Source organism: Theropithecus gelada, chromosome 4 (genome assembly GCF_003255815.1).
Source record: "Theropithecus gelada isolate Dixy chromosome 4, Tgel_1.0, whole genome shotgun sequence".
Classification (NCBI taxonomy): Eukaryota; Metazoa; Chordata; class Mammalia; order Primates; family Cercopithecidae; genus Theropithecus; species Theropithecus gelada.
Genome location: NC_037671.1, coordinates 113,703,588 through 113,730,357, shown reverse-complemented (window position 1 = coordinate 113,730,357; position 26,770 = coordinate 113,703,588). Strand labels below are relative to the sequence as shown.

The window sequence follows — 26,770 nt, the reverse complement described above, 5'->3', positions numbered from 1 at the left end:
ACTAAAAATAAGACGAAGAAAAATGATTATCACATCAAACACATTTCCAGAGTTTCAAGGTTGTTTATACTGTCGTATTCCAAGAGGCAAAGAAAAGATCTCATAAGACAGAGGTTATAGATACTGAGTGAAAATGGAAAGCAATTGTTTTTATTATATATATGTAAATATACATCTAAATTATCTATCTGTTTTCAAAGTATCAAGAAATGAAGGCACATATACCTTTTTAAGTGAAATTAACCATTTTGTCAATCAGCGAGGCAGCACGTAATGCCTAAAGCTATATGTGGGAAGTAACAGTAAAGGATTCTCCAAAAGAAAGTCAACATCAGAATGAAAATATTATATCTGTAGATATGACACAAATATTTATATATTTTATATAAATATCTCTATATGTGTTATATATAATTTATATGTATTTATCTTCTAGTTATCTAATGTAGAGACAGGATATTTATTTAATTTTCTTATAGTGTCCTTCTACTAGCGAAGCTAGGGATCATCTTTCATGAACAAAGCCCATAAAAAGTTTAATATAAATAAATTCTCATTTGTATTTTTAAAAGGCTAGACTATATGTAGTCTATTGCTAGTAGACAGGCACTATACGAAAATTAAATAGACACAAAGCAGAGAAATAATAGAAAGTCCTTTGACTGTGGGTACCCTTAATGCTTGACGTTAGAGAGCGGATTTGGCTCCATCTCTGGAACACATCCCTTATTTCCCAGAGACATTGTGAACTTTGCACTTTCCATACTTGGGGCTCAGGATGCATGGCTTACGTGTGCATACAGCAGAGGTTTATAAATGTCTGCTGAGTATTGTCAGCCCACAATGTTGCTCCATTGATAGAAAGGGGAGCTGGATGCTCAAAACAAACCATGTTTCCTAATTTTGCTCAACTCAGTGAACTTACTGATTCAGATGAAGAGCCTGGTTTGCTCCTGAGTCCAGCTAGACCGTTCCCTGGAAACAGCTCACATAGTCCCTCCACTGACAGTGAATGGATTTTCATCTTTGGACAAGACATGTATTTTTGTTTTGAGTTAGTAATACTATTCTAGAAAAATGTTTCTTGTCCCAACTGAATTTCTATTCCTGTAAGCAACACCCTGGTCTTGTTACACGTTTTAGAATAATTGTCTCCTGAAAGGGATTGTTCTCACCTGATGTTTTTGTTTAAAAAGAGCACTCGATTGTGCCTCACGCTCAAGAACTGTGATAATTTCATTGATTTTCCCAAGTGAGTCATAAAAGGACGTCATCTGCTTTTCTAATTCCTCCAACGGAATCAACAGCTGCTGAGACTCATAAAGGAGTGGGGAGTAACATTCTTTGACCTTTAAAAACATAAAGACAAAAATTCCATGAAAGACCATTAAGTGCCACTAGCTCAGGGAACGTTCATAGCTCTGAGGAACATTTTCTTTAGTGACATGATCATTTGGTGCTTACAAATATTCAAAGACATTTCTTTAATGATATTTCCTCTATATTGTCAAATTTTGCTGTGAAAAATAATAGTGCTGTACCACTGAGACAAATAAATGGCTACCGAGTTTTCTCATGAAAATTCATCTAATTCGTCCATCTGGATAGCACTTTCTCATCTAAATGATTGTTTTTAGTGAGCCAGATGGCATCGAATTATACTTCATAAACCATGCAACTCATTTTCACTTTGGCCTTGAAATCTGACCTAAGAGAGTCACGAATTATTATTACATTATCTAGACCAACCTGTGTCTTCCAGCTTTGTTTTCAAGAGGTCGCCTACTTGAACACTTGACTGCTGATAAACTTAGAAACCTTTTGGCTCACTCTTCCAAGACAGGCCTGTGCTTTCCTGCCTCCCACCAGCTCCATGCTTTGCTGCTCCCTGCTTATCAACAGCCTACTCATCTGAAGCACTAAAGTCATACCAATTTACTCACGAAGCTTCTCATGCTAGGGGAGGGCTCTGTAGTCTGAATTGAGGCAGCCGTTACCTGTCACTTGCACTTGTCTTGTAAAATATGTTTTAGTCTATAGACCTGCATTGTCTTAATGATGAGGCCATTAGCTTCTAGAAATCAAGAGCTCCAGGAGGTGTCTACTCTGTCATCCTCTAAGAACTTCCCACCTCTTCTCTTACTTTCAGATAACCAGGGAAAGGAAATTAATCAGTATTTGTTAGTAAGCCATTCTTTGTTTTTCATATAGTATAAAGACAATAATGTTCTAACCAGATGAGACATATTCCAAAAATAATCCTTGAAGGAAGGGGAGAGGGCAACGTTTTGCTCTACTGTTAAACACAGAATTACGTATGAAGAAATGTTTTTATGTTCTAGGATGTATTACCTGAAGTACACACTCATCAAAAGAAAGTGGCCATCCTGCTACTGCAACAAGACCCTGATATAACTACCTTGAACAAAACCAAGAGAGTCTACTAATATGTATACAAATCAGTGTGTTTTATTGATCTCTCCTGGGTACAAGAGAAAACCTATCAAGATGCTGCATCTGAAACAGTAAAAAGGCAAATGATAATTTGCTTTCTCAGGGATTGCCCTGAACACCCAAGCATGGCTCAGCCTAAGACATGTAAACTCAGCTAAGGCCCTGAAAGCTGCTGGGGAGTTATCAAATTGGAAATGTTGACTTCAAATTGTACTCATTGTTTAGCAGCTTTTACTAGTAGCCAATATTATCATTATTGTCCACGACCTTTAAATTATAAATAATTCTAACTTGAATGTTAAAATAAAATGAATAGAATATAAACATTCTCATGCATACCAGATTGACAGATAAAATTTTCTCTTTTTTATGGTCATGATTTTTCCTATTTTAGCTTTTTGAATGCATTCTTTTTCATTAATTTCCTACTACTGATGTCACAAAGGTCATTCTCTTCCTTTTTACCTTTCTTTCCTATTTAACAGGGTCTTCTACTTTGTTTCTACTTTGTTTTTCCATTCTTCATTTTAAAATGTTTCCATTCATTTATTATAATCACTTCTCTCTTTTACCAGAAATTAATTACCCAATCTAGGTGGACTTTGCAAACAATACCATCTTCCTAAAATTCAAATTTGGATAGATAACAAATCCCAATGGAACTTCCAAAGTTCCTAAGGAAAATCACTGAATAGAACAGAAAATGCTTATGACTAGTTCTTACATCCATCTAGTTCCCCGTACAGAAAAGATATAAATGTATATTTTCTTTTTTTTTTCTTTTTTTTTTTTTTGAGACAGAGTCTCTCTCTGTCACCTAGGCTGGAGTGAAATGGTGTGATCTGGGCTAACTGCAACCTTTGCCTCCCAGGTTCAAGTGATTCTCCTGCCTCAGCCTCCTGAGTAGCTGGGATTATAGGTGCATGCCACCACGCTCGGCTAATTTTTGTATTTTCAGTAGAGACATGGTTTCATCATGTTGGTCAGGCTGGTCTCAAACTTCTGACCTCGTGATCCGCTCGCCTCAGCCTCCCAAAATGCTGAGATTACAGGTGTGAGCCACTGCACCTGGCTGAAATGTATATATTCTAAGCCTAAGTGAGTTCCATGAGATGAGGAGGGCAGAATTTCCATGGCTTTGTTGCTATGCTTACAGAAAATTGCATAAATGAGTTTGGAGTGGAGATATATCAAACAAATCTTAATAAATTCTCATTCAAATTTATGATCCCCTCTTCCTCCTCCTCATCTCCTTTTTCTCTTTATCTCTCTTTCCCTCTCTTGGTTTTATCACATGTAACTGTTCCCCCAAAGTATCTAACTTTCTATTAAAATACAGCTATAATACTTCTAAATTAACAGAGGTAATACTTGGTATCAGCATCATAGTTTTATTTTTTTTTAATTCATGACAAAGTTACTAAATCAAGAGTCCCAATTAGAAACAAAAGCATTGTTAACAAGTAAACACTTTGCCCACGGGGAGAAGGAGGTAGCAAGCAAGCTGAAGGCACTGTTGGTGCACACAGCCTATTGTGCATTAAATTATTTTCGCACCTTGGTTAGCTGCTCTTTGAGCTTTGACATTGTTGCAAACATTTCTTTTCCTTCTTCTTGGGGGCTTTCTTTGGTAATGAGGTGTGCTGTCTTTGTAATTATCTTGTATTGGGCATCCATCACAGGCACCCTCTGCTCAATATCCTGCATGAATCATTGAAACAGCCAGATTCACACATGACACATTTCCTCTTAGTTTCAGGATTCCACAGAAGGCAGAACAAAGATCAATATGCACTGTATAAAATCCAATACTTACACTAAACTTTCGATGATTCCAGTTTTTGCTTCCCTTCATTACTAATAAATATTGGTAATATTATATAGTCAATAAAATTTTCCTTTAAAAGTGACCAAAACATCAGGATGAGCTGAAATAATCTTTGTACTTTCCAAAACAAACCCCATGTTAATGTAGTATGGAAATATAAAATATAAAGTAAATGTATATTTAAAATGTGGGGCAATTCTGATTTTAAAAATTAGACTGGTTTTCTTTAAAAAAAAAAAAAGTAACTCATTGTCATTATAAAAACGTATACATTAGAAATCTTAGGATAATGACAATTTAAATTACTTACAGTCTTCTCCCACAGGAAAAAACCAAAGCCAACATCTTATCTATACAACATTAAGTTTTTTTTCCTGTGTTTATACCCATTTTTAAATTTTTACAAAGACAAAAGAATGATACTGTTGTTCGCTTTTCTCATGTAACAATATGTTGCAAAATCTTACCATGTCATTAAAAATTCTTCCACTACTTCATTTTTGAGAGCTGCAGGCTATTCAAAATATGCAAATACCACAGTTCATGCAAAAAATCCTTTATTATGGAAAGTATTTAGGTGGAGGTGCTATCTATAGATGTCTCCTGTTTTTTCCTAGTACTTTATAATTTGGTTGTAGAAAAAAAATCTCCAAACTGAAAAACAATTTGAAGTTACTTTAAATGATCAAGACATGTCTTTTTTACGTTCAATACATTTTTTCTGACAGGTACAAATTGGGACATACAGACATGTCAAAATGGTGCTCAGGAGACACAGAAACAGCTTTTGCAATGATCTGAATAAACTTGTTGATCTTTCTTCTCACCATACAGTAGGTTTTTCATTTTGATTCAGAAACCCCTCACCTCCAAGTCTTGAATTAATAACTTGACATTCATAAAAGAGACTTCTAAGGGTTCACAAAGTTTCTTATGGGCTTCCGTTGCAAAAGCAGACAGGGTAACAACACAGTCTGTGTATTCCTTCTTCATTCTGTCCATCTCATCAGCTTGAGCATACTGTTAAGGAAAGGGAGGCGGGAACATCGTGAAAGCCATTCAGCTGCGACCACTGGAACCACAACTTTCACTTTCACATATTTTCTGGAATTGTTATCTGGTAAGAAAGACTCTAATCCTTGATTCTCATTTTAGATAAATTTGAAGTAAGTCCAATTAGTTTTAAAGAAAAAAAGAAACTAGCACAAAAATGAAGAAATATGATTTGAAACAAGAATCATTCCATATAAGTAGGTGCCACATGTCAACATAATCCTTAATCAAACTAATGCATTTCTGTAATGTTCCTCCATTATACATGGAAAAGAATGAATAATCAACCATAAAACACACTGGTTTTAAACATATCTATGCTTTGCCTTAACAAACCCGTGCTCTAAAAATAGAATTCTCTGTAAACAGACTATTTATCACATTTGTAACACATACACGTTTGAGGTGTATATAGATTTGAAAGACATACTTGCTTGACTTCCATAAACAACTCCCTCCACCGCCCATTTAGCAACAGTAATTGCTGCTTCAGGTCACGGGAAACCATCTCATCACAGGTTTCAATTAGAAAATTGCCAGCATCATTCATGGCAGTATGCTGCTGAATCCAATGAGGTAAATTTCGAAAAAAATCCTAAACAATAAAGAATGCACAATATCGTAAACCATAAACCAAATATCAATGACTGATATGAAAGTGACTAAAGTAGGAAAAATATTTTTGTTTTAATGTTCATGTGAATTTTAAGAAAAATCATAAATCTCTTTAAAAATACATATTTTTGATAAAAAAAAAGTTTCAAAATGTGAGCTAGAGATACTGTCTTTTTTAAAAGAACATTTGTGCCATATCATTTGCTGAAGACAAAACAAAACATGATGACCACTTTCTGTTATTTCTATTTTACAGATTAAAAAGCTGAATTTCTGTAAGTGTAAGACACCTGTGTATAACCTTCAGGATAGTAAATACCAGTGCTAGAGTCATATAAAAGCATAATACATTCGGGAAATATATAGCTTCCTTTTTTATTTGTATAAATGTATGGGGTATGAGTGCAATTTTGTTACACGCATAGATCGTGTGGTGGTAAAGTTGGGGCTTTTATTCTTTTTTAAAGAAAGAATAGCTTTCTTTAATAATTTCTTTTTGACCTGTTACTTTTGATTTTTAAATTTCAATGCAGTACATTAAGATAATTAGCAATCATGGAGATAAACCATCAAAGAAAAAAATTTTGAATTAGATATCTGAGTCAAGAGCACTTAGTACAATAACACACTTTCTTGTTTATTTAAGGGTTCCCTCTTGGCAATGAAACAGTTTCCAACTCATTTTAAATAAAGCGTATGTGTGCACGTGCACACACGCAACACATATCACAGTGAAAAACAAGGATACCAAAGATAATTCAAAATCCATTTCATAAGCCATGTGTGGGAGGACTTCCTACATATATAAATAGATAAGAACACTTCTGTTTCTGGTGGTTATATTTCTTTGGATCAAATTAACACAGATGACATCTACTAGGGCACTGCTAGTCTAATCAGAAAAGCCAAAATCGATATGAGTACATGGTTATTGCCTCCCTCAGCTACACAAGAATAGTTGATCTACATGAAATATAGAACGGTAAAACATTTAAAAGTGATACATCTACTTGCCCAAACAATAATAGATGAACCAATCTTGGATGGCATGTGGCAATTCTAATGCATGCATTTTTAGTATCACTTACATATAAATTGATTTTCCATGTAAAAATGCCAGGCTTCCATTAGGAAGTATATAAGCAGAAATCAGTCCATTTCATGTGGTATTTACATATAAGTGACATTAACATAAAACAGTACCTCTCACAGGCACACACACATACACACTTATAACTGGCCAAAAAAGAAATCACTCCTACCCAGAATAAGACCCTTGCTTAAGGGTTGATAAAATCCAAAACAGAATATCTAACGAGATACAAATGTCATGGTCCAGCTGTTCAACTGGTGTATGCTCCCATATAGATTCAGTAGTATGTGCTTCAGCACTATGTGAAAACAAACCAAAGTTGTTTTCATCCTCTCTTAAATCAGGAAATCCACGAAGGCTGGGGCCCTGGTCACTCCCCTTTATAGGCAGAGTTCAGTGTAATAATATACTGCCCTTCCCTTTGTTGCCTGTTGGATTTACTCAACCCTCCATCGGCTTCTATTAAGCAGTGTATTTATTGGTCTATTGCTAACCTGAAAGTGCAACTTTTCAGGCAAAGTCAAGATTCTTGAGTGACACTTGTAAATATATGAGACCCCCTAGTGAGCTATGCTGTAAAAGTCTCTCATTTTGACGTACAGCAAATGTCTTTTCTTTTCACATGAAACAATTTTACCTTTTTGGCAATTTCTGATTGATTGAGCATTTTTTCAGCATCCTCTAGCCAGGCTTGCAGACTAGCCACTGTACTGCCATAGCGATCCCAGTTAGAGATCACTTCCTCCAGCATGCTCCTCACACTCCTAACTTCTACTGAGAGATTCCTCCACTGAGCAGTGGTTTCATTCATGAATTTCATCACATTCTCCGCTTCTTCCACTGAAACAGATAAAACCAATTATAACCCTTATCTTACATTTTAAATCCTCCACACCTTTTTTGCTATGGTCTTATACATTGGTGTGCAATAGTATCCATCACAAATGCCAGAGGTCATTTCCAACAAATTCGACAGACATAATTACAAATTGAAAACAAATATATTTTACAAATTGTATCTTTACACTCATTTACTTGATTGTTAATATTCAACTTATTCTATGTTTTTGCCTTTAATCCTTAGATGCAATTTAGAAAATGAAAGCTTATTTGTTCTCTCTTAGAGAACACACACACACACGCACACACACACACACACACACAGAGAAAGAGAGAGAGAGAGAGAGAGGGAGGGAGGGAGAGAGTATGGTTATGCAGGTTAAGCATTGTACAAAGCCAAAGGAACTGAATTCAGTATGTGTTCTCCTGGCCAATGGCGAGGTCACACAAAAATTCCACGGACAGAAAGAATGACCTGATCAGATAGAAACCTGCAGGCTCTAAATTCTATTGCAGTCTACGTTGCAACAAATTATGTAGTATGTTTTACCTGAACCATCTGCTTTGACATACATCTCAGCTGTCTGTTTCAAGATCTGGTATGTCACTTCATATTGTTCAAAGAACTTGCTATTTTCTATAAAAGACTAGAAAAGGAGGAATGGTTAGAAGATAACAAACATTAGGCTCATCTGGAATGCCAAAGTCAATTTTCTTCAGTATAACTATAAGCATAGTTTACCCAAATTTGTTAATCTCACTCTTTCTGAAAATATAAAATTAATTCCACTGCTACAAATTACCTAAGATCATTCTGAACACATAAATCGATTCCACGTTTTTTATTCTAACCCAGTTCAGGACTGAGAAAACATTCTATTTCTTCACCAACCAAGGGTTTGCTTTTTGAAGAAAAGAAATGTCTCCAGAGAACTTGGGTCTAACATTTAGAAAGCACTAAATTTAGAAGAACATTTTAAAGTGTCCCACTGTGTTTCAGCTGTGGAATTCTCTTGCTCTTTGAACATTAATCCTGGTGAATGACTGCTCTGAGGAACTCCAGATTATAAATAAATCACACAGTGCACAAATACTTTCTGTAAAATAAAAAGTAAGTAGAAAAATTGGAAATAATTACATATTCTATCCATGCTATCAATGGTCTCACATTTCAATGACCTATTATAGAAAAATTACAGTAAGACATTTACATATCATCTGTAATTTATATCTATATATATAAAATAGAATCACTACTGGCAAGTGAACACTATAAAATTGAGAATATACAAAAAACTCCTTAGGTAAATTTTTATTATTGTTCACTTTTAGAAATATAAAATAATGCCTGTTTCAAAGATTATTCTTAATTCTCAAAAGTAGAAAATTAATGCAATTATAGTTAACAGCATATCACCAAAGGCTCTTTAATTTCTTGCAATAGTGTAATGAGTTCCTATGATTTGAATCTATTAAAATACTTGATAAATGTCACTGTCATAAATACAAAATTAGCCTTCAAAAACCAGCTGAATTCTTGTATAGCATGCTGATGAATGCTTCATATAGAGATGCAAGACACTTGTGTGCAGAGGAAACATTATTCATATAGCAATTTCATACAAATCTCTGGATTTTTATTGATAAATGTTTATCATGTTCTGAGATAACATTTTACAAATTGTATCTATAACATATTTCATATCATTTTATGTTTATAAAGCATTTACTTATGAATTAACTATTCTTCAGGGATAAAGTGAATAGAGAAAGCTGTGAGCTGGAATGAGAAGTTCCAGGATGAATACTACATTCAATAACTTTAATTGGCTTTGTTTTATTTGTTTGAGAATGAAGTCAGACAACAATATTCTGATTAATTCACTATTTAGCCTTATATCTTCTTATTACAATCCAGTTGGGAAAAGAATAATTTACTAGAATTTAAATTTTGAATAATTTAACTAAACAAGCAAGTCATTATTTGATCAAAAATGGAAAATTATACCTAATTTTCGAGATACTGTGTAAGAAATCGAAGAAATAATTATATTTGGCAAAGTTTAAAAAAAAGTCTGCATTTAGTATTGGTGCAAATTTCAAGAAGCTAAGAGCAAAACAATTGTTCTAAGTGTCAGAGAAATGGGAAATAGTGCCTGTGGTGCACAGGAAGACTTAAATATGCTTTTGCCAGAGAAGTTTACAAAATAATTAAAAATGAGCAAGTTTGAGAAAAGCTTATTTCCAATTTAATTTTTAGTCCACAAGGCAGGAAAGAGCGGAGAATGTTTTCAGAAAGAATGTTTTATAAATGCCGTAGACACTCATTAATATATTTTTGAACTTGACTATTAGGAAGACTGGATGATTAATTTTTAAAGAAAGATACTTTTTTTTAATTTTAAATTTGTATTGGTCCATTTAATTTGGTCCTTCTTTTTCTGAATGTGGAGTAAATGCATTCAGCAATATGGATTATTTTTTCTATCGAACCACTGTAGCAGAATCGCTAAATCTTCATTTTACTGTAAGCTATTTAGACACACCTGTCAGAAAAATGCAAAAGTAAATACAAAGGCATATTTAAAATAATAATAACAAGATCCATTTATTTCTTTCAAAATAAGGTTGAAACTTGGATCCCAAGTTCAACAAATAAGCCATTTTAGTCAGGGGACTTTTGAAGTTGATGATGCTTCAAGAAAAGTAAGTGGCATGCTTATTTTTGGTATTCAACTTTAGTGTTAGTGACTGCATTTCTGCTTTCACAAGATGAGTGTAAATATAATAAATATGAAGTTCATCAATTTCCCTTGAATGAAACTATGCCAGATAATTCAAGATATTTAATATTAACATTGAGGAGAGGTTTATCAAGACTATTTACATTAAAATATAATTATGAATAATAAAATGAATATTCATATTTTGCTGCATTCACACAGTCCACAATTCAAGAGCTCTTTTACTTTTCTTTCATGTGAAAGATTGAAATATTAGCCTCTTTTTTCCATAGTGAAATGGAAGCACATATTTTGGTCATTGTCAACAATTCTGACAGCCAGGACTAAACCAATTACCTTTTGATTTGCATAACAGCATGCAATCACTTACCGATGGCACTTGGCCTAGATTACTGATGGCAAGTATTTGTGAAGTATTTTCCAAGAATTCTTTAAGCACTCAGGATGTACATTCTCTTTCTCTAACACTTAAAAAAAAAAGTATTCTTTCTTTTTTGCAGGATGGATAAGTCTGAAGTAAGAATTATGACTAAGGAAAATATAATTATGGAAACGTTACAGCCTGAATATTACTTTGGTTATTAGATGATGTAGCAGCATGTGGCTTACTATAATACTTTTTTTTTTTTTTTTTTTGAAATAGGGTCTCACTCAGTAGCTCAGGCTGAAGTGCAGTAGCAAGATCATAGCTCACTGCAGCCATGAACTCCAGGGCTCAAGCCATCCTCCTGCCTCAGCCTCCTGAGCGGTTGAAACTGCAGGCGCACACCATGATACCAGGCTAAATTTTTAAAATTTGGTGTAGAGACAGAGTCTCACTATGTTTCCCGGGCTGGTCTCAAACTCCTGGCCTCAAGTGACTCTTCAACCTAAGCCTCCCAAAGTGCTAGGACTACAGGTGTGTGTGAGCTATAACACTCTAAAAGGATAAGACAGGTTTTATGAGGTATTAACGTAGAATAAAAACAGTATATGTCAGTCTTTGTTCCCTAGAAAAATTCCTACCATTTTATTATTATTATTATTATCATCATCATCATTCTTAAACATTTGGGAAAGACTAAGTTTTCTAGAAATTAAGTTATTCCCAGACACATGGGTACTCAGTAGCTAAACCATGATCAAACACATTTCTAGTGGCTGGTATCTGCACTTCATCATTTCCCCATCACTACAATCATGCTGCCTCATACATAAATAACAGCAACTATCAGACTTTGACGGTACACTTACAGGTACGTAAGTGTAAAATATTGTCAGGTATGGACCAATATTAAATCAAACTGATATTCATGTGAATTGCATTCTTTAGATCACTAAGGTGTAAGATATCATATCAATGATTTGGTCTTTTAAGTTAAAAATATTTTTTTTTACTATTTTTTTAGATTGTGATAGCACTTAAGCTCAAGGGTTTTTGATTTGGAAAGATATGGATTCAATTTCTGATTCCACAATTTACCACCTGGAGCATGTGCCGCCAGGAGCAAGTGACTCGAGCCTATGAAGCCTCAGTGCTTCTGCACTGGCTCCTTGGTATCTAAAACAGTGTGGAACTCCCAGCCTGTAGGGCTGTCACTGAGATGAAGGATGATACATGTAAAACACTTGGCACGTGGGAAATGCTCCATACTCCACGGTTATCAAAACTATTAAACAAAATTACCTTAAAACCCTTCATGGAAAAGAAACAGAGTCATAAGTAGGTATTTTTCAGTAGCAGATGAGACTACTAGGAAATGTTCATTAAAACATGCTACATATGTAGGATAATCAGCAATTTTATGAATAGTTGTGAAAGTTACAAAGCAGTTTGGAATTAGCAGTTGAGTGAACTTGTCTTTAACTTTATGAAGTAGGCAGGGAGTACTAACGTTTTTATCATTAATAATAATTCCTTATTCACATACCATTTGAGAAAATCAAAGAGAATTATTAACATCATTGTGTTGGAACATTAACCTGGTGGAACAGTCTTATTAGCTGTTTAAATCTGATGGGTTGTTCTGAAATATCCAGCACAAAGACTGTATCTGGTATAAATAACTACTAGGCAGAGAGGGTATCATTTGGCAGGACTAAATCTGAAAATATACATGCATTTGTATTTCATATTTGAAGAACTAATGTAATTGCTTGAAGTTAAAAATCAAGTTTTTTCATAACTTTCCAGAATAACTTAAAATGAATTAAGGAACATAACAGACTTTGCATTTTGGAACAAATGTTTCCTAGACAATTTTAGTAAATCTAGGGAAAGATTTTACTGTAAAGCAGTTAAATCATTTTTTTTTCTCAACTATATGTTGTTCACTCATCATAGAAAATGAAATTAAATTGTAGCAAAATAGATTACGGTTCTAAGATGCTTCAGTGAAAATATGGTTTCAATAAGTATTTCAAGCAGAACATGTTAGAGAGTCACTGTGACTAATCAAGTTATAAATGGGTTTATATTTTAAAAGTTCATTGATTTATCATAGAATTTGTGTTTAAACATAAATGAAATAGTACAAGACTAAGATACTCTATTAACATTAATTTTATGAGCAAACTTGCATTGAAAATTAATTTGTAGGAGGGGCATGTGTAATTAACTAAGAAATAACCTGTCTTTAGTAAGTATAATACACCAATTACATGTAAGTGAAAACTGCTAGTTACAGAGCAAACGAATTCTTTCATCAATGCAGGTCTATGATTCTAGTAAACATAGAATTATCTATATTGATAGCCCAAAATATGAGACAATCTTTAAAAATTAAGTTGGTACAGAGATTCATAGATAAAATGTTACTCTTCCTGGGTGCACACAAGGGGCAATGAAGCTCAGGGAATGACAATAAAAAAAGACACAGTGGACACAATCTAAAAAAAATAGATAGTTCCCATTTGGACACTTGAGAATGGGTCTAAACTAGTCATAGTTGAATTTTAAAAGACAGGTAGTCAATCTTTAAGTATTTTAATGTAGTTGAAATGGTGACCTCCAATAAAAAATGTGGGTATGCAATACAAAAACTTTTTTAAAAAATCAATAAAGCCAGTCAGGATGGTCTCATATGATTAATGCAGCAAAGCATTAAACTTAACTGAACTAGGGGATTTTAAATAATAAAATTCCAAAGAAATAGGTTTAGATTTCAGATAATTCCGAAAAGCTCATAAACTTATATCTAGCCCATTTAACACACAGCTATCATTATGTTTAAATTCAAGATTAAAGCAACAGCATCAAAGAAACTGAACTGTGTTGCTAAATCCATGGCTCATCGGAATTCTCTGTCAAAGCACCGGGGACTCACCACGTAGTTTTGTAGAAGCTGCTCCACTGACTCTCTCCTCCCGTACTTAATGATCCAAGACTTCAGCTTTGACTCTGCAAGAACCAGCAGTGAAAGCAGACGGTACTTTAATTCTAAAAATTCCATTTTCATTAAGTGTAGCTCCGATGTGGAGGAAACAAAATGAAACCTAGAAATAAAACAGAGAGAATTTAGAGAATGTAACTAATAGTAACAGAACCGATGCTTACTTAACCTGTTACATGTCAGCCTTAAATAGAATGCAGCCACAAGCTCTTCTAACTCTGGCTGATCATTTTCTGGAGCTCTGATTCCTTTTCTAGCTCTGGATTTAAAAGCAAAACATGAATGATTGAAATATTCGATTTAGTTCTTTCCCCTGCCAACACATCTCTCGTCTGTTTCTTTTATAAGCTGTTTTTGCAATATTACATAATGTTCCTTACAGTACTGAACAAAAATACAGCCTCTGAAGAAACCATTTCTGTGATTTCCATGCTGTGGATAAATTCAGGTTCACTCTTTTCAGTTAATAATACATTAGAATGGTGGCATTCTTAGCAAGTCTTATGGGAGCCCACTTTCTATTTACCAAAGGCAGGCGCCTCTGTTAAAAAAAAAAATCATGAAAAAAGGAAAAAGACATGTAAAAAACATCCACCTAGCGTTTTAAAAAGAGATTTCATTTAAATGCAGATATTCTCTTACCTCTCGGCCATGTCCTCTAATTGATCAGGTGGCACTGGAATCCCGTTAACAGACCTGGTCCGGTAGATTTCATGGAATGCTCTTTTGTGGGCATCTGTGTTTTGAAGCAGATCCTAAGATACAGTTTAAAAAAAATAAAAAATGAAAAACATGTTTCACAGAGGGCTAAGAAGCATAATTTCCAGCCTGCACCGATGAGTCAATGTATTCAACAATTTGATCCTGTTGCCACATTCAGAGGCAGCTTGGTGCCTGTCAAAGGCTCTTACCTTCAACAGGAGCTGGGTGCTTGTACTTAAAACACTATGCTGGAACTGCATCTAATAATTATGCATCTTTTAAACACACATGACACTTGCACAGCAATGCATTCAGACTTTTTAAAGGTACATGATCCCATGGAAAATGTAATTACTGCTATGAAATGATTTTAGTGTTTTTTGCCTTTCTTGATTTTGGATATGTTGGTTTTTAAAAGCTTAAAACTAAGCATGACAAATTGAAACCTTTAATGGCAAAAGAGATTAGGCTTTCTACTGTTATTTTATTTTGAATGCATGCACACTATTATAAAGTGATATTTGCTTGCCATCTAAAGTAAGTCAATCATATTACAATATATTTTGAAATACCCTTTTGATTAGAAAATTTCAAACAAGTGCAGGGAATACCCCATAGGTAACACAGTGGGAAGATTAAATGTGATGTTAATAAATATTCATTATAGACTGCATAGAACTCCACAGGTTTGATTTATTTATTTAGGTTAATTTGAATCTGCTTTGATTTGTTTGCTGTGTTTTTCATCACTTATAAACTAATTTCTAAAAAGGTGTATATGTATTTTACACTCTCTCACTCATTTCTCACATAGAAGAAGCAAAAAGGAGTTAGGTGAAGGGAGATTCATGCCTTAATTTCTAGAGCTTAGTTTATGTCCTGATGGCAGAATATATACAGTACTTAACAATGCATCACTCATTGAAAAAGTAAGACATTAGGCCACCAAAATAATACATTAAAATGAATATTTTTATCTCATACCAAAATTTAGTGGATTAATTGGAGAAATTAGCAGCAAAATCAGCCTAAAATCAAAAGAGACACACTTGACTATGGGGCAAGTGAAGAGTTTTCTATTATAAATCAAAATGTTAAGATTTGTATATGATTGTCCACATATGACATTTTAACATGGTAGAAAAACCTTAGGGCCAAACGATTTCAATCCTGATATATTTTGCTATGATCACATTTTGACCTGCTTCGATTCTGTAGGTAAGCGCAGAGATACTCACAAGTCACGCATTTTAAGGATCACTGTGGTGAGTCTTCTGAAAACACCCTATCCTCCATACGTTTGCTTCCCATGGCCTCAAGGGAGGGTACTATGTGAAGCCAAGAACTCATCACGGGAGGGCAGGGAACAAGCGGGTGTTCTTAGAGCAACTATTGATGATGAGTGTTCTAGCCGCGCTCTAATTCCTTTATCACATGCAGACACATTGCTGTAGCTTGTGGTTGCGCTGAAACTTTCCCAAGTGACTGCAGGGCACACTTGGAGTTATCACCCCAGCTAGCTCTGATCTGTGACAGTTTTAAAATATCTACTATGTTGAAAAAGTCTTTACAAGCTACCCAAACAAAAGCATGTTCACACATATGATAAAAGAACTTCTTAGGCTGGGCACAGTGGCTCATGCCTGTAATCCCAGCACTTTGGGAGGCCGAGGCTGGTGGATCATGAGATCAGGAGTTCGAAATCAGCCTGGGCCGACATGGTGAAACCCTGTCTCTACAAAAGATACAAAAATTAGCCAGGCATGGTGGCGTGCACCTGTAGTCCCAGCTACTTGGGAGGCTGAGGCAGGAGAATTCCTTGAACCTGGGAGGTGGAGGTTGCAGTGAGCCGAGATCACACCATTGCACTCCAGCCTGGGCAACAGGACAAGGCTCCATCTCAAAAAATAAAAATAAAAAAGAACTTCGTCAGTTGGCATGATGTCACTGATTCCTCTGAAAGGCCTTTTCACAATAAAGCAGCTAGATGCTGGGCAAAAGATATGATTTTAATTCACCTTGCTGGGTACACAGGAAGTAAGTGAAATATTTTAGTTCCCTATTCTCAGTAAAACATGACCCAAAAATTAGATCACAGATCTGTAGGCAAAAAACAAATAGAAAAATCTAGATTGTCCTGGACAAATATCTACACCATTGCTGAGAGAGACTGAGTCTTAGAATGTGAACAGGGTGAGGACACTGAAACGAGTTCCCCTCCATTTAGTCAGAACCCTCAATGAGGGCTAACATGACCAGGTTATTAGCAAATGCAAATACAATAGGAGGAAAGCAGAGATTACCAACCACAGGAAACAAGCCACCATGAGTGAGAACCAGCAGAAACAACAAACTTATCATGCTAGAAAAATGTCAATAATTTAATACTTGACAACAATGTGTAAGATAAAAAGGAGAGTGGTTTGGCTAAAGTATTCATAATTCCTTATATTGATTAAGAGGAGGTTTAGATATTGATTAACTTTCAATTTTGTTAAGTATCTATGGTCAAATTTCGAGGGCAATCATACTGTACAACCAGAGTTTATAACTTTCATGCTAGTAGAAATAAAACCATGGAATAAGAAAAATGAGTAAGGAGACAAAAAACCTCCTTAATCAACTTATAAATAGCAAGAAAGTAGAAAAGAAGAAACAGTAGAACAATTAGAAAGCAAAGACTCAGATGCCAGAAACAAATTCAAGTATATCAATAATAATAAATAAATGTGAATAAAGTAGAAATTTACTAGTTAAAAGACAGAAATTATCAGATTGGACAAACAAACAAAATAGAACTATCTTCTTTTTACAAAAGATACACCTAATCATTAAGAACATGGATAGGTTAAAATTAATAAAATGGAACACATGTCAGGCAAATACTAAGAGAAATCTGATATAAATGTATTAATATCAGACAAAATGGATTTCAGAACAGAAGCATTGTAAGTACAGACACTCCTTGACTCACCATGGGGTTGTGCCCCAATAAAACTCATTGTAAGTTGAAAATATTGTTAAGTCAAAAATGTATTTAATACACCTAAACCAACCAAACATTATAGCTCAGCTTCACCGACATTAAATGTGCTCAGAACACTCACATTAGCCTACAATTTGGCAAAATTATCTAGCATAAAGCCGAATTTTATAATAAAACGTTTAATACCTCACTTAAGAATATCATATCACATGTCACTGCTGAATGTATATTGCTTTTGCACCACTGTAAAGTCAAAATTGTAAGTTGAATCACTATAAGTTGGAAACCATCTATAATTAATTGCATAAAGATTAAACTTTCAACTTACTAGAAGGCATATTATTCCTGAACTTAAACATGCCCATTAAACTTCAAAATATATACAGCAAAAACTAATGGAACTGTAAGGAGAACCTGAACCATCAACATCACTGTGGGGTTTATCAACATGCCTCTCTAAATGAGATAGAGCAAAGGAGGCAAGTGTTATAGCAGGTTGTTGGGTAAAGAAGGGAAAAGGCTGCAGGAATGGTCTTTATAAGAACTTGTGGTGTTTTGATAATGGAAGCCAGCTGGGAATTTTGAGCAGGTTGGTGGAATTATCTCAGCTGCATTTTAAGGATCACTGGCGATTCTTCTGAAAATACCCTATCCTCCATACATTTGCTTCCCATGGCTTCTAAGAAAACACTGTAGCTGGATTTCCTCCAACTTCACTGGTTGCTCCTTCTCAGACTTTTACTGGCTTTTCTACTCTTCAATCTCTTAATACTGGATTCCCTCCAAGATCAGACCTTGGTCCCTTTCTCTTCTCTGTATATACTTCTTTATTTAATTTCTCCAGTCTCAGAGCTTTAAACATCCCTCTAGATGCGAATGACTGATTTTTTATCTCCAGGCTGTACTTCTTTCCTGAGCTCTCTTACCTATTGCCTACTCCACATGTCCTCTTGGATGAGAAAAAGACTCAACATGCCCCAAACTGAATTCCTTAGCTTTCCTCCCAAAGTCACTTCATTGTCTCCTATTCTTAATCGATAGAAACTCTGTTTTTTCACTTGCATAGCCCCCAAATCATAGTGTCATTTATGACTCTTGTTCTTTCACAGTATGCATCTAATGCTGAAAATTGTTCTGCCCTCAAAATGTATTCAGAATCTGTCCATTTCTCACTATCTCTACAGCTACTTCCTTCGTTCAAGGCACTCAAACTGGATGATTGAAACGGTACCCTGGCTTCTGGTCTCCATTCCTAACCCAGTATATTCTCACACAGCAGCCATATCATGAAAATACTGTCATTCCTTTGGGGGAAAAAAATGGGGCTGGGTGCTATGGCTCAAGCATGTAATTCCAGCACTTTAGGAGGGTGGGCAGATCGCTTGAGCCCAGGAGTTTGAGACCAGCCTGGGCAACACGGTGAAACCCTATCTCTCAAAAAAAATACAAAAATTAGTCAGCTGTGGTGGCCCATGCCTGAAGTCCTACCTACTCAGGAGGCTAAGGTGGAAGGATCACTGGATCCTGGGAGGCAGAGGCTGCAGTGAGCCATGACCACACCACTACACTCCCACCTGGGCAACACAGCCAGACCCTATCTCAAAAAAAAAAAAAAAAAAAAAAACCAAGAAAGAAAGAGAGAGAGAGAGAGAAGAAAGCCAGCAGAAAAGAAAATGGATGAAAAAAGAAGGTTAGAACATTGTAGAGCAAATGCCAAAGTGTGATTAAGGAAAGTGAGGCGGTTCAAAGAAACAATATTGGGGAAAATATACAGACACAGAAAATACCACAAAATATATAAAACAGTATTTTGAACTATTTTATGCCAATAATTCTGAAGACTTAGTCAAATGCACACATTTTTAGAAAGTATGCATTATCAATATTGACCCAATCGCAATTTTGAGAGCCTGAATATGGGGAGACAACAGTGAAAAAAAGCAACAATTCCCACTTTCATAGAGTTGACATTATAGTGCAGAAAATCAAGCAAAAGATAAGGTAAATGATTAAAACAGGTAACAGTCGAGGTGATGATAAATGCTAATGAGAAACATCAAATGGGAAAGGAGAAGGGGAGTTTGGGAGAAGTTGTAATTTCAAAAGAGGTGTCCAGAAAAGGGTTGACGAAGAGGGGATCTTTTAGTAAAGGCCTTAAAGAGATGAAGAATGTAACAGGAATATCAGTAAGAGGATGTTTCAGACTGAGGGATGAGAACATTCTAGAAGGATGGCAAAGGTAAAGACCTCAAGGTAGGGAATGTGCTTGCCTATTTGATGTCATCTTTCCAATGAGGCTTCACTGACAACCCTATTTAAAATTGCGACGACACCTAATTTCCCCTGTCCTTTTACTTTCTAACCTAAATTTACTTATATTTTATGTTTATTAATTTTATCTGCCTCCTCTCCCTAGAAGGTAAGTTATCTAAGGGAAGGGATTTTTGTCTGTTTTGCTTACAGATGTATCACAAATGCCTAAAACACTGCTTTGCACACTGAGAAAGCTCAACAGATATTTGTTGAAAGAATAGGGAAGACCAGAAAGGTACAGCCAGGGGAGTAGGAAGGAAATTACAAGTGGCACAATCATAACTCACCCACTGCAGCCTTTAACTCCTGGGCTCAAGCGATCCTCCTGCCTCAGCCTCCTGAGTAGCTGGGACTACAGGCATACACCACTATGCCTGACTAATTTTTTATTTTTTTATTTTTTGTAAAGACAGGGTCTCGCTTGGTTGACCAGGTTGGTCTCAAACTTCTGGCTTCATGTGCTTCTCCTGCCTTGGCTTCTCAACATGCTGGAATTACAAGTATGAGCTGCCATGCCCTAAAGAAAGTCTTTCAAGGGTAAAGGGATAACTAAGGGAAATGTTTGTGACAGGTGAGGTAAGAAGACTGAGAACTGGCCGTTGGGTGAGGAATGAGGCAAAGTCTGGTAAACGTGGCATGGTAGATGGCAAGAAAAAAGCTTGCCATCTTTTAAAAACCATTGATTGGAATGGTTTTTAGAAAGAATGAGAGAATGAGAGAAGAGAATTTAGAAAGAAGAAAGAGAACAGAGCCAACTCTCTCAAAGAGCTTTGCTGTAAAAGGAAGGAAGAAAATTGGACAGTAGCTGGAAGGGGAAGTGGGGCTAAGAAAAAGACTTTTTAAGATGAGTTAATGGCAGTATATTTGTATGTGGATGAGAAAACTCCAACAAAGAAAGAAAGAGAAAAAAATATAGAAGGGAGGAAGGACAGGAACTACCTTTTGGAGAGAGGGTGGGATCTAATGTACACATAGAGAGGTTGGCCTCAGCCCAGAGCACAGATGGTTCACCCATAGTAACAGAAGTGAAGAGCGCGTATTCGGGCACAGATGTAAGTAGGTGGGTTGATGTGGCCGTGGGAGCTGGTGGAAATTCTTTTCTGATTGCTTCTATTTTCTCAAAGAAAAAGGAAGTAATGTCATCAGCTAAGAGTGAGGATGGGGAGGAGGTGTGGAAGGTTTGAAGAGACAAGATATGAAATAGTTGTCCCAGAAATGAAAAGGGAATGGAGTCGGGAAATGCCTTCTGATTGCCAGGCACCATTAAGGGCCCACTTGGGTTAGTCATCGAGCCTGGGGGTGTGTTTTTCTCCAGCCACAGTCAGCTACATCTGACTGGAGTGTGTGGGCATCAACTAGGCAGAGAGCTGGCTTTCACCGGCATCGTGTTTTTACCAGGACAGTAAAACAAAGTGAAATGTGGACAAGGCAAGCGAGGATGTGGACAAGTGGGGCTTTTATATTGCATTTAAGCAGAGCACAAAGGGAGGTGGTAAAGAGAACAGGATGCAGTGAAAAGATGGTAGGGTAACAGATTATAGGGCACAGAGGAGATGAAGCCTTGTCTGACTGGAGAGGAAGGTACTTGACAAAGAGCTTGTGGAGGGGTCTCATTTGCTGGTGATGAGCACTCTAGGCTATGACTGTGGAGTGAGTGGCTAGGGTTGGGTGTCGGACAGGATCCTGGGGGAAGAGGAGGTCAAGAACCTGAGAGGATCGTCTCTGGGTTATTGAAGTTATTAAGAATTATGGCATGCATTGTCATCCAGGAAATAAAATCTTCAAGAAGGGATGGAAAGTGACCTAGGTAGGGTTGGTAACTGCAGTAAGGATGTGTAGCAGGTGGCACAGCCTGATGGCTACTTTCACGATTCCTTATGACTGAAAGTCTTACTTTGCCAAATCAATACTAAGAATAATAAATTAGTCAGTATAATCACTTTACAAGTATGATAAGCAATAGCTTTGTGGTCACGTTTTAAGCCTAGTGCTGAAGACAACCTGGATCATCAGTTATGTGACCTTGGGCAAGTCACTTAACCTCTCTCTGCCTACAGTTTCCTCATCAGCAAAAGAGGACAATAATACCTATCTCACATCCGTCATGTTAAGTGTTTGGTAAAAATCAAACACTTAACATGGTTAAGGACTGAAACATGGTTAAGTCCTCCATAATAGTTAGCTGTGGTTATTGTTATTTTTATAGATAACTGAACATTAGGGTAACCGGAAAATAGAAGAGATAATACAGGTACACTATGTTTTGCAGAATAAATATGTTCTAATATATACATACATATATATGTTAATTTTTCAGAAATAGTAAAACAAAACCATTGGCAGAACCATTCACAAAGTGAACTCTTGGAAACACACGTTTAAAAATTGATCTGAATCCAACTTGCAAGCATTGCCTATACATTAAGTGTTGAAAATTGTGTTGTTTTTTAAAAAGTTGTGAAGAATGAAAAAGGAATGAAAAAAAACAAGCATTGCAACTTTGATAGCCTGTTCAAGTTTTCTTGACAAAAATCAGAATTACTTTTTAGACCAAGATGGGAAGACAATATTCCCAAACATTTTGGTCATGCATCAGTGAGTCCTAAATTGTGATTTCCCCAATTTATTGCATCTTCAAGTCAGCCCAATATACCAGCATAGAGGTGTTACATCAAATCGAGGGACTGAGTTAGTGCCATTGAGGAAACTTATAATTTTTAGTTGTTTTAATAAGTCAAACTTGGCCAAGCGTGGTGGCTCACACTTGTAATCCCAGCACTTTGGGAGGCTGAGGCAGGTGGATCACTTGAGGTCAGGAGCTCGAGGCCAGCCTGGTCAACATGGTGAAACCCCATCTCTACAAAAAATACAAATATTAGCCAGGCGTGGTATCAGGTGCCTGAAATCCCAGCTACATGGGAGACGGAGGCAGGAGAATCACTTGAACCTGGGAAGCAGAGGTTGCAGTGAGCTGAGATCGCACCATTGCACTTCAGCCTGGGAGCGAAAAAGCGAGTCTCCATTTCAACAATAATAATAATAATAATTCAAACTTTTCACCCTCAAAGCTTAGCTTATTATAGTCTTCTAAAATATATTTTTCAATAAATGAGAATTGATCTTAAAATTGACAATTTAATTGTTTTATGAGCTACTTTAAGTACCCATGCCCAGGCCTGGCAAAAGTTCCTACCTCAATAAAAAGATCATTCTAATATTCACCTTGAACCTGGCCTGAGCCCCTACCTACCTCTGCTTTTTACTTTTATCTCTTTATTACATTCCTTGGTTTTCTCTTAAGTCTAGCCCTTTCTGGGTTTTTGTTTGTCTGTTTGCCTCAAATAACCATTTTCTCCAACTCCTGCCCTTCTCTCTCTCCCTGATCCACTCACTTCATTTCTGGTTTGTACGCCTTCTTCACTAGCCTTTGGCAGAGAGATTGTTCTAGCTGTATTCTTGGGGGCTGGCACAGGGTCTGTCTCTCACTCTGTCTCTCAAGGGAGCTAGAAGGGCTCATGAAGGGCCTGAAATCATATAGCCATGGAAACATGCAGACAGCATGTGCATTGGCCAACTTAGGACTCACTCCCCCACAGGAGATGTTACTGTCTATAATGTGCCTTCAATTAACATTTTTACAAATCGTTATAATTAACTAGTAAATAGCAGTTACATTGTCAGACATTTTCTCTATGGTGGGACATTGAAGTCAAAGTTAAGGGTATTATATAAAGAACAACTGTGTAGATGTTTCTCAGACCTCTAGATTGGAGGCACCACAAATGCCTGGACCTTGTCTGTGCCCCTCACCTGTTGCCCTGGAGCTGAAGACCTGCACGTAGTAGGAATATTTGCTACCATGCCTATTTGCTGAATTAATGTATTTAACTCCCAATTACTATACATTGTACATTTCATTTAAAATTCTAAAGTGACTTCTTTTGTATCAAATATTTACGTCAATTAAAATAGTTTCATATGTAGGTAACAGGTACACTAGAATCCTAATCGCCACCATTATGCAACATACTCATGTAACAAACATGCACACGTAACCCTTGAATCTAAAATTTAAAAATTAATAAATAAATGCCAGTTAAGGTAAAAAAAAAAGTTTAAATTAAAAAGTTTTACATGAAAAAAATTATTGTATGTTATATAGGCTTAATTGCTAATTTGTTAAAGATGTTATTGTTTGTGTAATATTGTTTTCACACTTTCCTCCATTTTTAATATACTGGGGTGGTCTCAGAATTGACATGGCCCAGGTGTTTCTATGCTTTTGAGAAACCTTAACCTGATTCAACCCCAGGAAAATTCTTGTGACTTGATCTCATATGAGGCCTGAACTCTGGGTCCCTTATGGCATAGCTGCCCCCACATTAGGGCACTAAGGCACAGACAAGCAGGCCCAGCTTTTACATGTGAGTATCTGCACAGATGAAGAAGATCCCAAAGTCATGGCATCTGAGAAGTCAGACGACAGAGAGTTTAGTGTGTGTGTTTGTCTGTGTTGCTGGTTGGGGGAGGAGAGGAGCTAAGAGATGATCAGCAACTTTAAAAGTGTCCAAAGGCACTGAGTATTGGAAAAGGCCAAGAAGAAATGGAGGCAGGACCCTGAGTGACGGCCTCTGCAGACCATCAAATCTTGCTGTGGCCATCGGGTTCAATAAGTTTGTCTGAAGTTGAGTCTGTTGAGTTGAAACTGCCAAGATTGGCAATGGCATCGTATCTCTGTGTCTCTGTATCTCTAGCTCCAAAAGTAAAGCCTCAGAGAGGCATAAAATAAAATCTGTCACAGATTTGCTTTATGATCTTGTCTAGATATAGAACAGTATATTTCCTTGGGGTAATTTTTTTTAAAATATCAATAATTTGGCAGAAAATATATAGGGGCTATATATTGCCCATGTGTAGTCAGGAGCAGAAATCTCTGTTTTTCACATATGCAGTAATACCCCACCACACTACAGAAAATGAAGTATACGAATTCAAATGCATAAAATGCAAGATTGCGTTAATGTGATGTTAATGAAAAACAGCATTTTTAGTTAGGCCTGTAGTATCACAAAACACAAAGAGAAAGTATATTGGAAACTATACCATACACAACTGATCATATATTAAGTTTAAAATGTCCCAAATGACTAAGAGACCATCAAACCCTAACTCCACCACTTCCTACAGCCTCCACTCCTTCTACCCCCACCCCACAGCACCAGGACATAAGAACTTTTGCCTGCCTTCCTTTGAGAATGGAGGCAGAAATGAGGTCTGGAGCCAAGGCCAGCCACATTATTATGTAGATGCATACCATCTCTGCGCTTATCTTTTGAAAAATAACATATAACAACAGAAATAACCAAGATAGCTGCAGATGAAAAAAACACCACACAGGTATGGAAAATATCTCAGGAAATCAACCTACTGGAACTGTCATTAACCAGTGTAAGAAAGAAACATTCAAATTAGAGAACTCTAAGAAGGTGTGACATCTCTGATCATGTAGAATGAATACTTGCGGCGTTCCCAACAGGTCAGGTTGTAACTAGGCTACCTCTCCAGACCACACTAGGGCTGTTATGCTGCAAGGTTTTCTGACCAGAATTTTTACCTTATGTTGCTCAAGTTTCCGTTGTATCGTGTTTGCTGTTTCCTCGTGGACCTGCTGAATGGTTATTTCCTCTCTCAGGGCCACCTCCGCTCTGTACAGCCAGGCACCTATGGTGCCCAGAGGTGCAGGAAGAGATTTATCAAGCTGTATATGCCAGTCAAAGAGCTAAAATTTAAAAAGCAGAAAAGTAAAATATCTTTAACACAGATGACAATTTATAAAATTACCCCCAAATAATAGTAAACCATACATAAAGCTTTAAGTTAATGATTTCAGGCTAAGTTAATAAATATCAAATAAGCAAATGTCTGTGTTCTGAGTTTGATACTTTAGGGATGGGGAGAAAATTACAGTTACAAGCAAATTTTGAGGAAACTCAAAATACATCTTAAACATGGAAGATTATTAGAAGTGTAAACAATTTTCCTCTTACAGGAGTAGCATAAAGCACCCACTGACTTTCAGTGTGGCTTTTGCTGAAAGGGAAGGGATCAAGTTTGCTGACATGCTTGGAGGATGCAGCAGTTATATACTTGGCTGATGTGTATCTTGGTCTTCGGAATGAGAATCCCATTAAATCCCACATGATCAGAACAAGTCCAGAAAAATGAGGATTATCTAAGCAGCTCTGGACAAAGATGGATTTAAAAGATTCTTTCTATAATCCTATGATTGTCTACCCTTCTCTCCATCTCTTTCATTTTACCCAATTCTCAGACACATTTCCTAGCTTACTGGAATGCCAGGTGGGATGAGTGCAGGTGCTTAGGAACTAGTCTATTCTTTAATGGAGTCACTAGAAAAAAATGAGACTATCAAAAAAAAATTTGGCTGGGTGCAGTGGCTCACTCTCGTAATCTCAGAAATTTGGGAAGCCAAGATGGGTGAGATGCTTGAACCCAGGAGGTTAAGACCAGCCTGGGCAATATAGTGAGATCTCATCTCTACAAAAAAAAAAAAAAAAAAAAATTTAGCCAAGCATGGTGGTAGGTACATGCCTGTGGTCCCAGATACTCGGGTGATTGAGGTAGGAGGATTGCCTGAGCCGAGGAGGTTGAAGCTGCAGTGAGCTGTGATTGTGCCACTGCACTTTAGCCTGGGTGACAGAGCAAGGCACTATCTCAAAAATAACATTAAAAAAATAAAGAACATATGGT

At 36.4% G+C, this 26,770-nt stretch overlaps 1 protein-coding gene across 2 annotated transcripts in view; it reads right to left on the bottom strand.

Annotated features, from left to right (window-relative positions):
* SYNE1 (spectrin repeat containing nuclear envelope protein 1) overlaps nucleotides 1–26,770 on the bottom strand; it is a 528,817-nt gene that overhangs the window by 344,737 nt on the left and 157,310 nt on the right. For both annotated transcript variants that reach the window (XM_025384518.1, XM_025384520.1), the window contains 9 exons: nucleotides 25,614–25,778; nucleotides 14,641–14,753; nucleotides 13,933–14,101; nucleotides 8,434–8,530; nucleotides 7,681–7,883; nucleotides 5,766–5,930; nucleotides 5,150–5,302; nucleotides 4,012–4,155; nucleotides 1,176–1,349 (listed from right to left, as the gene is read on the bottom strand). In XM_025384518.1, coding sequence (XP_025240303.1) covers nucleotides 1,176–1,349; nucleotides 4,012–4,155; nucleotides 5,150–5,302; nucleotides 5,766–5,930; nucleotides 7,681–7,883; nucleotides 8,434–8,530; nucleotides 13,933–14,101; nucleotides 14,641–14,753; nucleotides 25,614–25,778 — 1,383 coding nt within the window. The remainder of the gene's footprint in view (nucleotides 1–1,175; nucleotides 1,350–4,011; nucleotides 4,156–5,149; nucleotides 5,303–5,765; nucleotides 5,931–7,680; nucleotides 7,884–8,433; nucleotides 8,531–13,932; nucleotides 14,102–14,640; nucleotides 14,754–25,613; nucleotides 25,779–26,770) is intronic.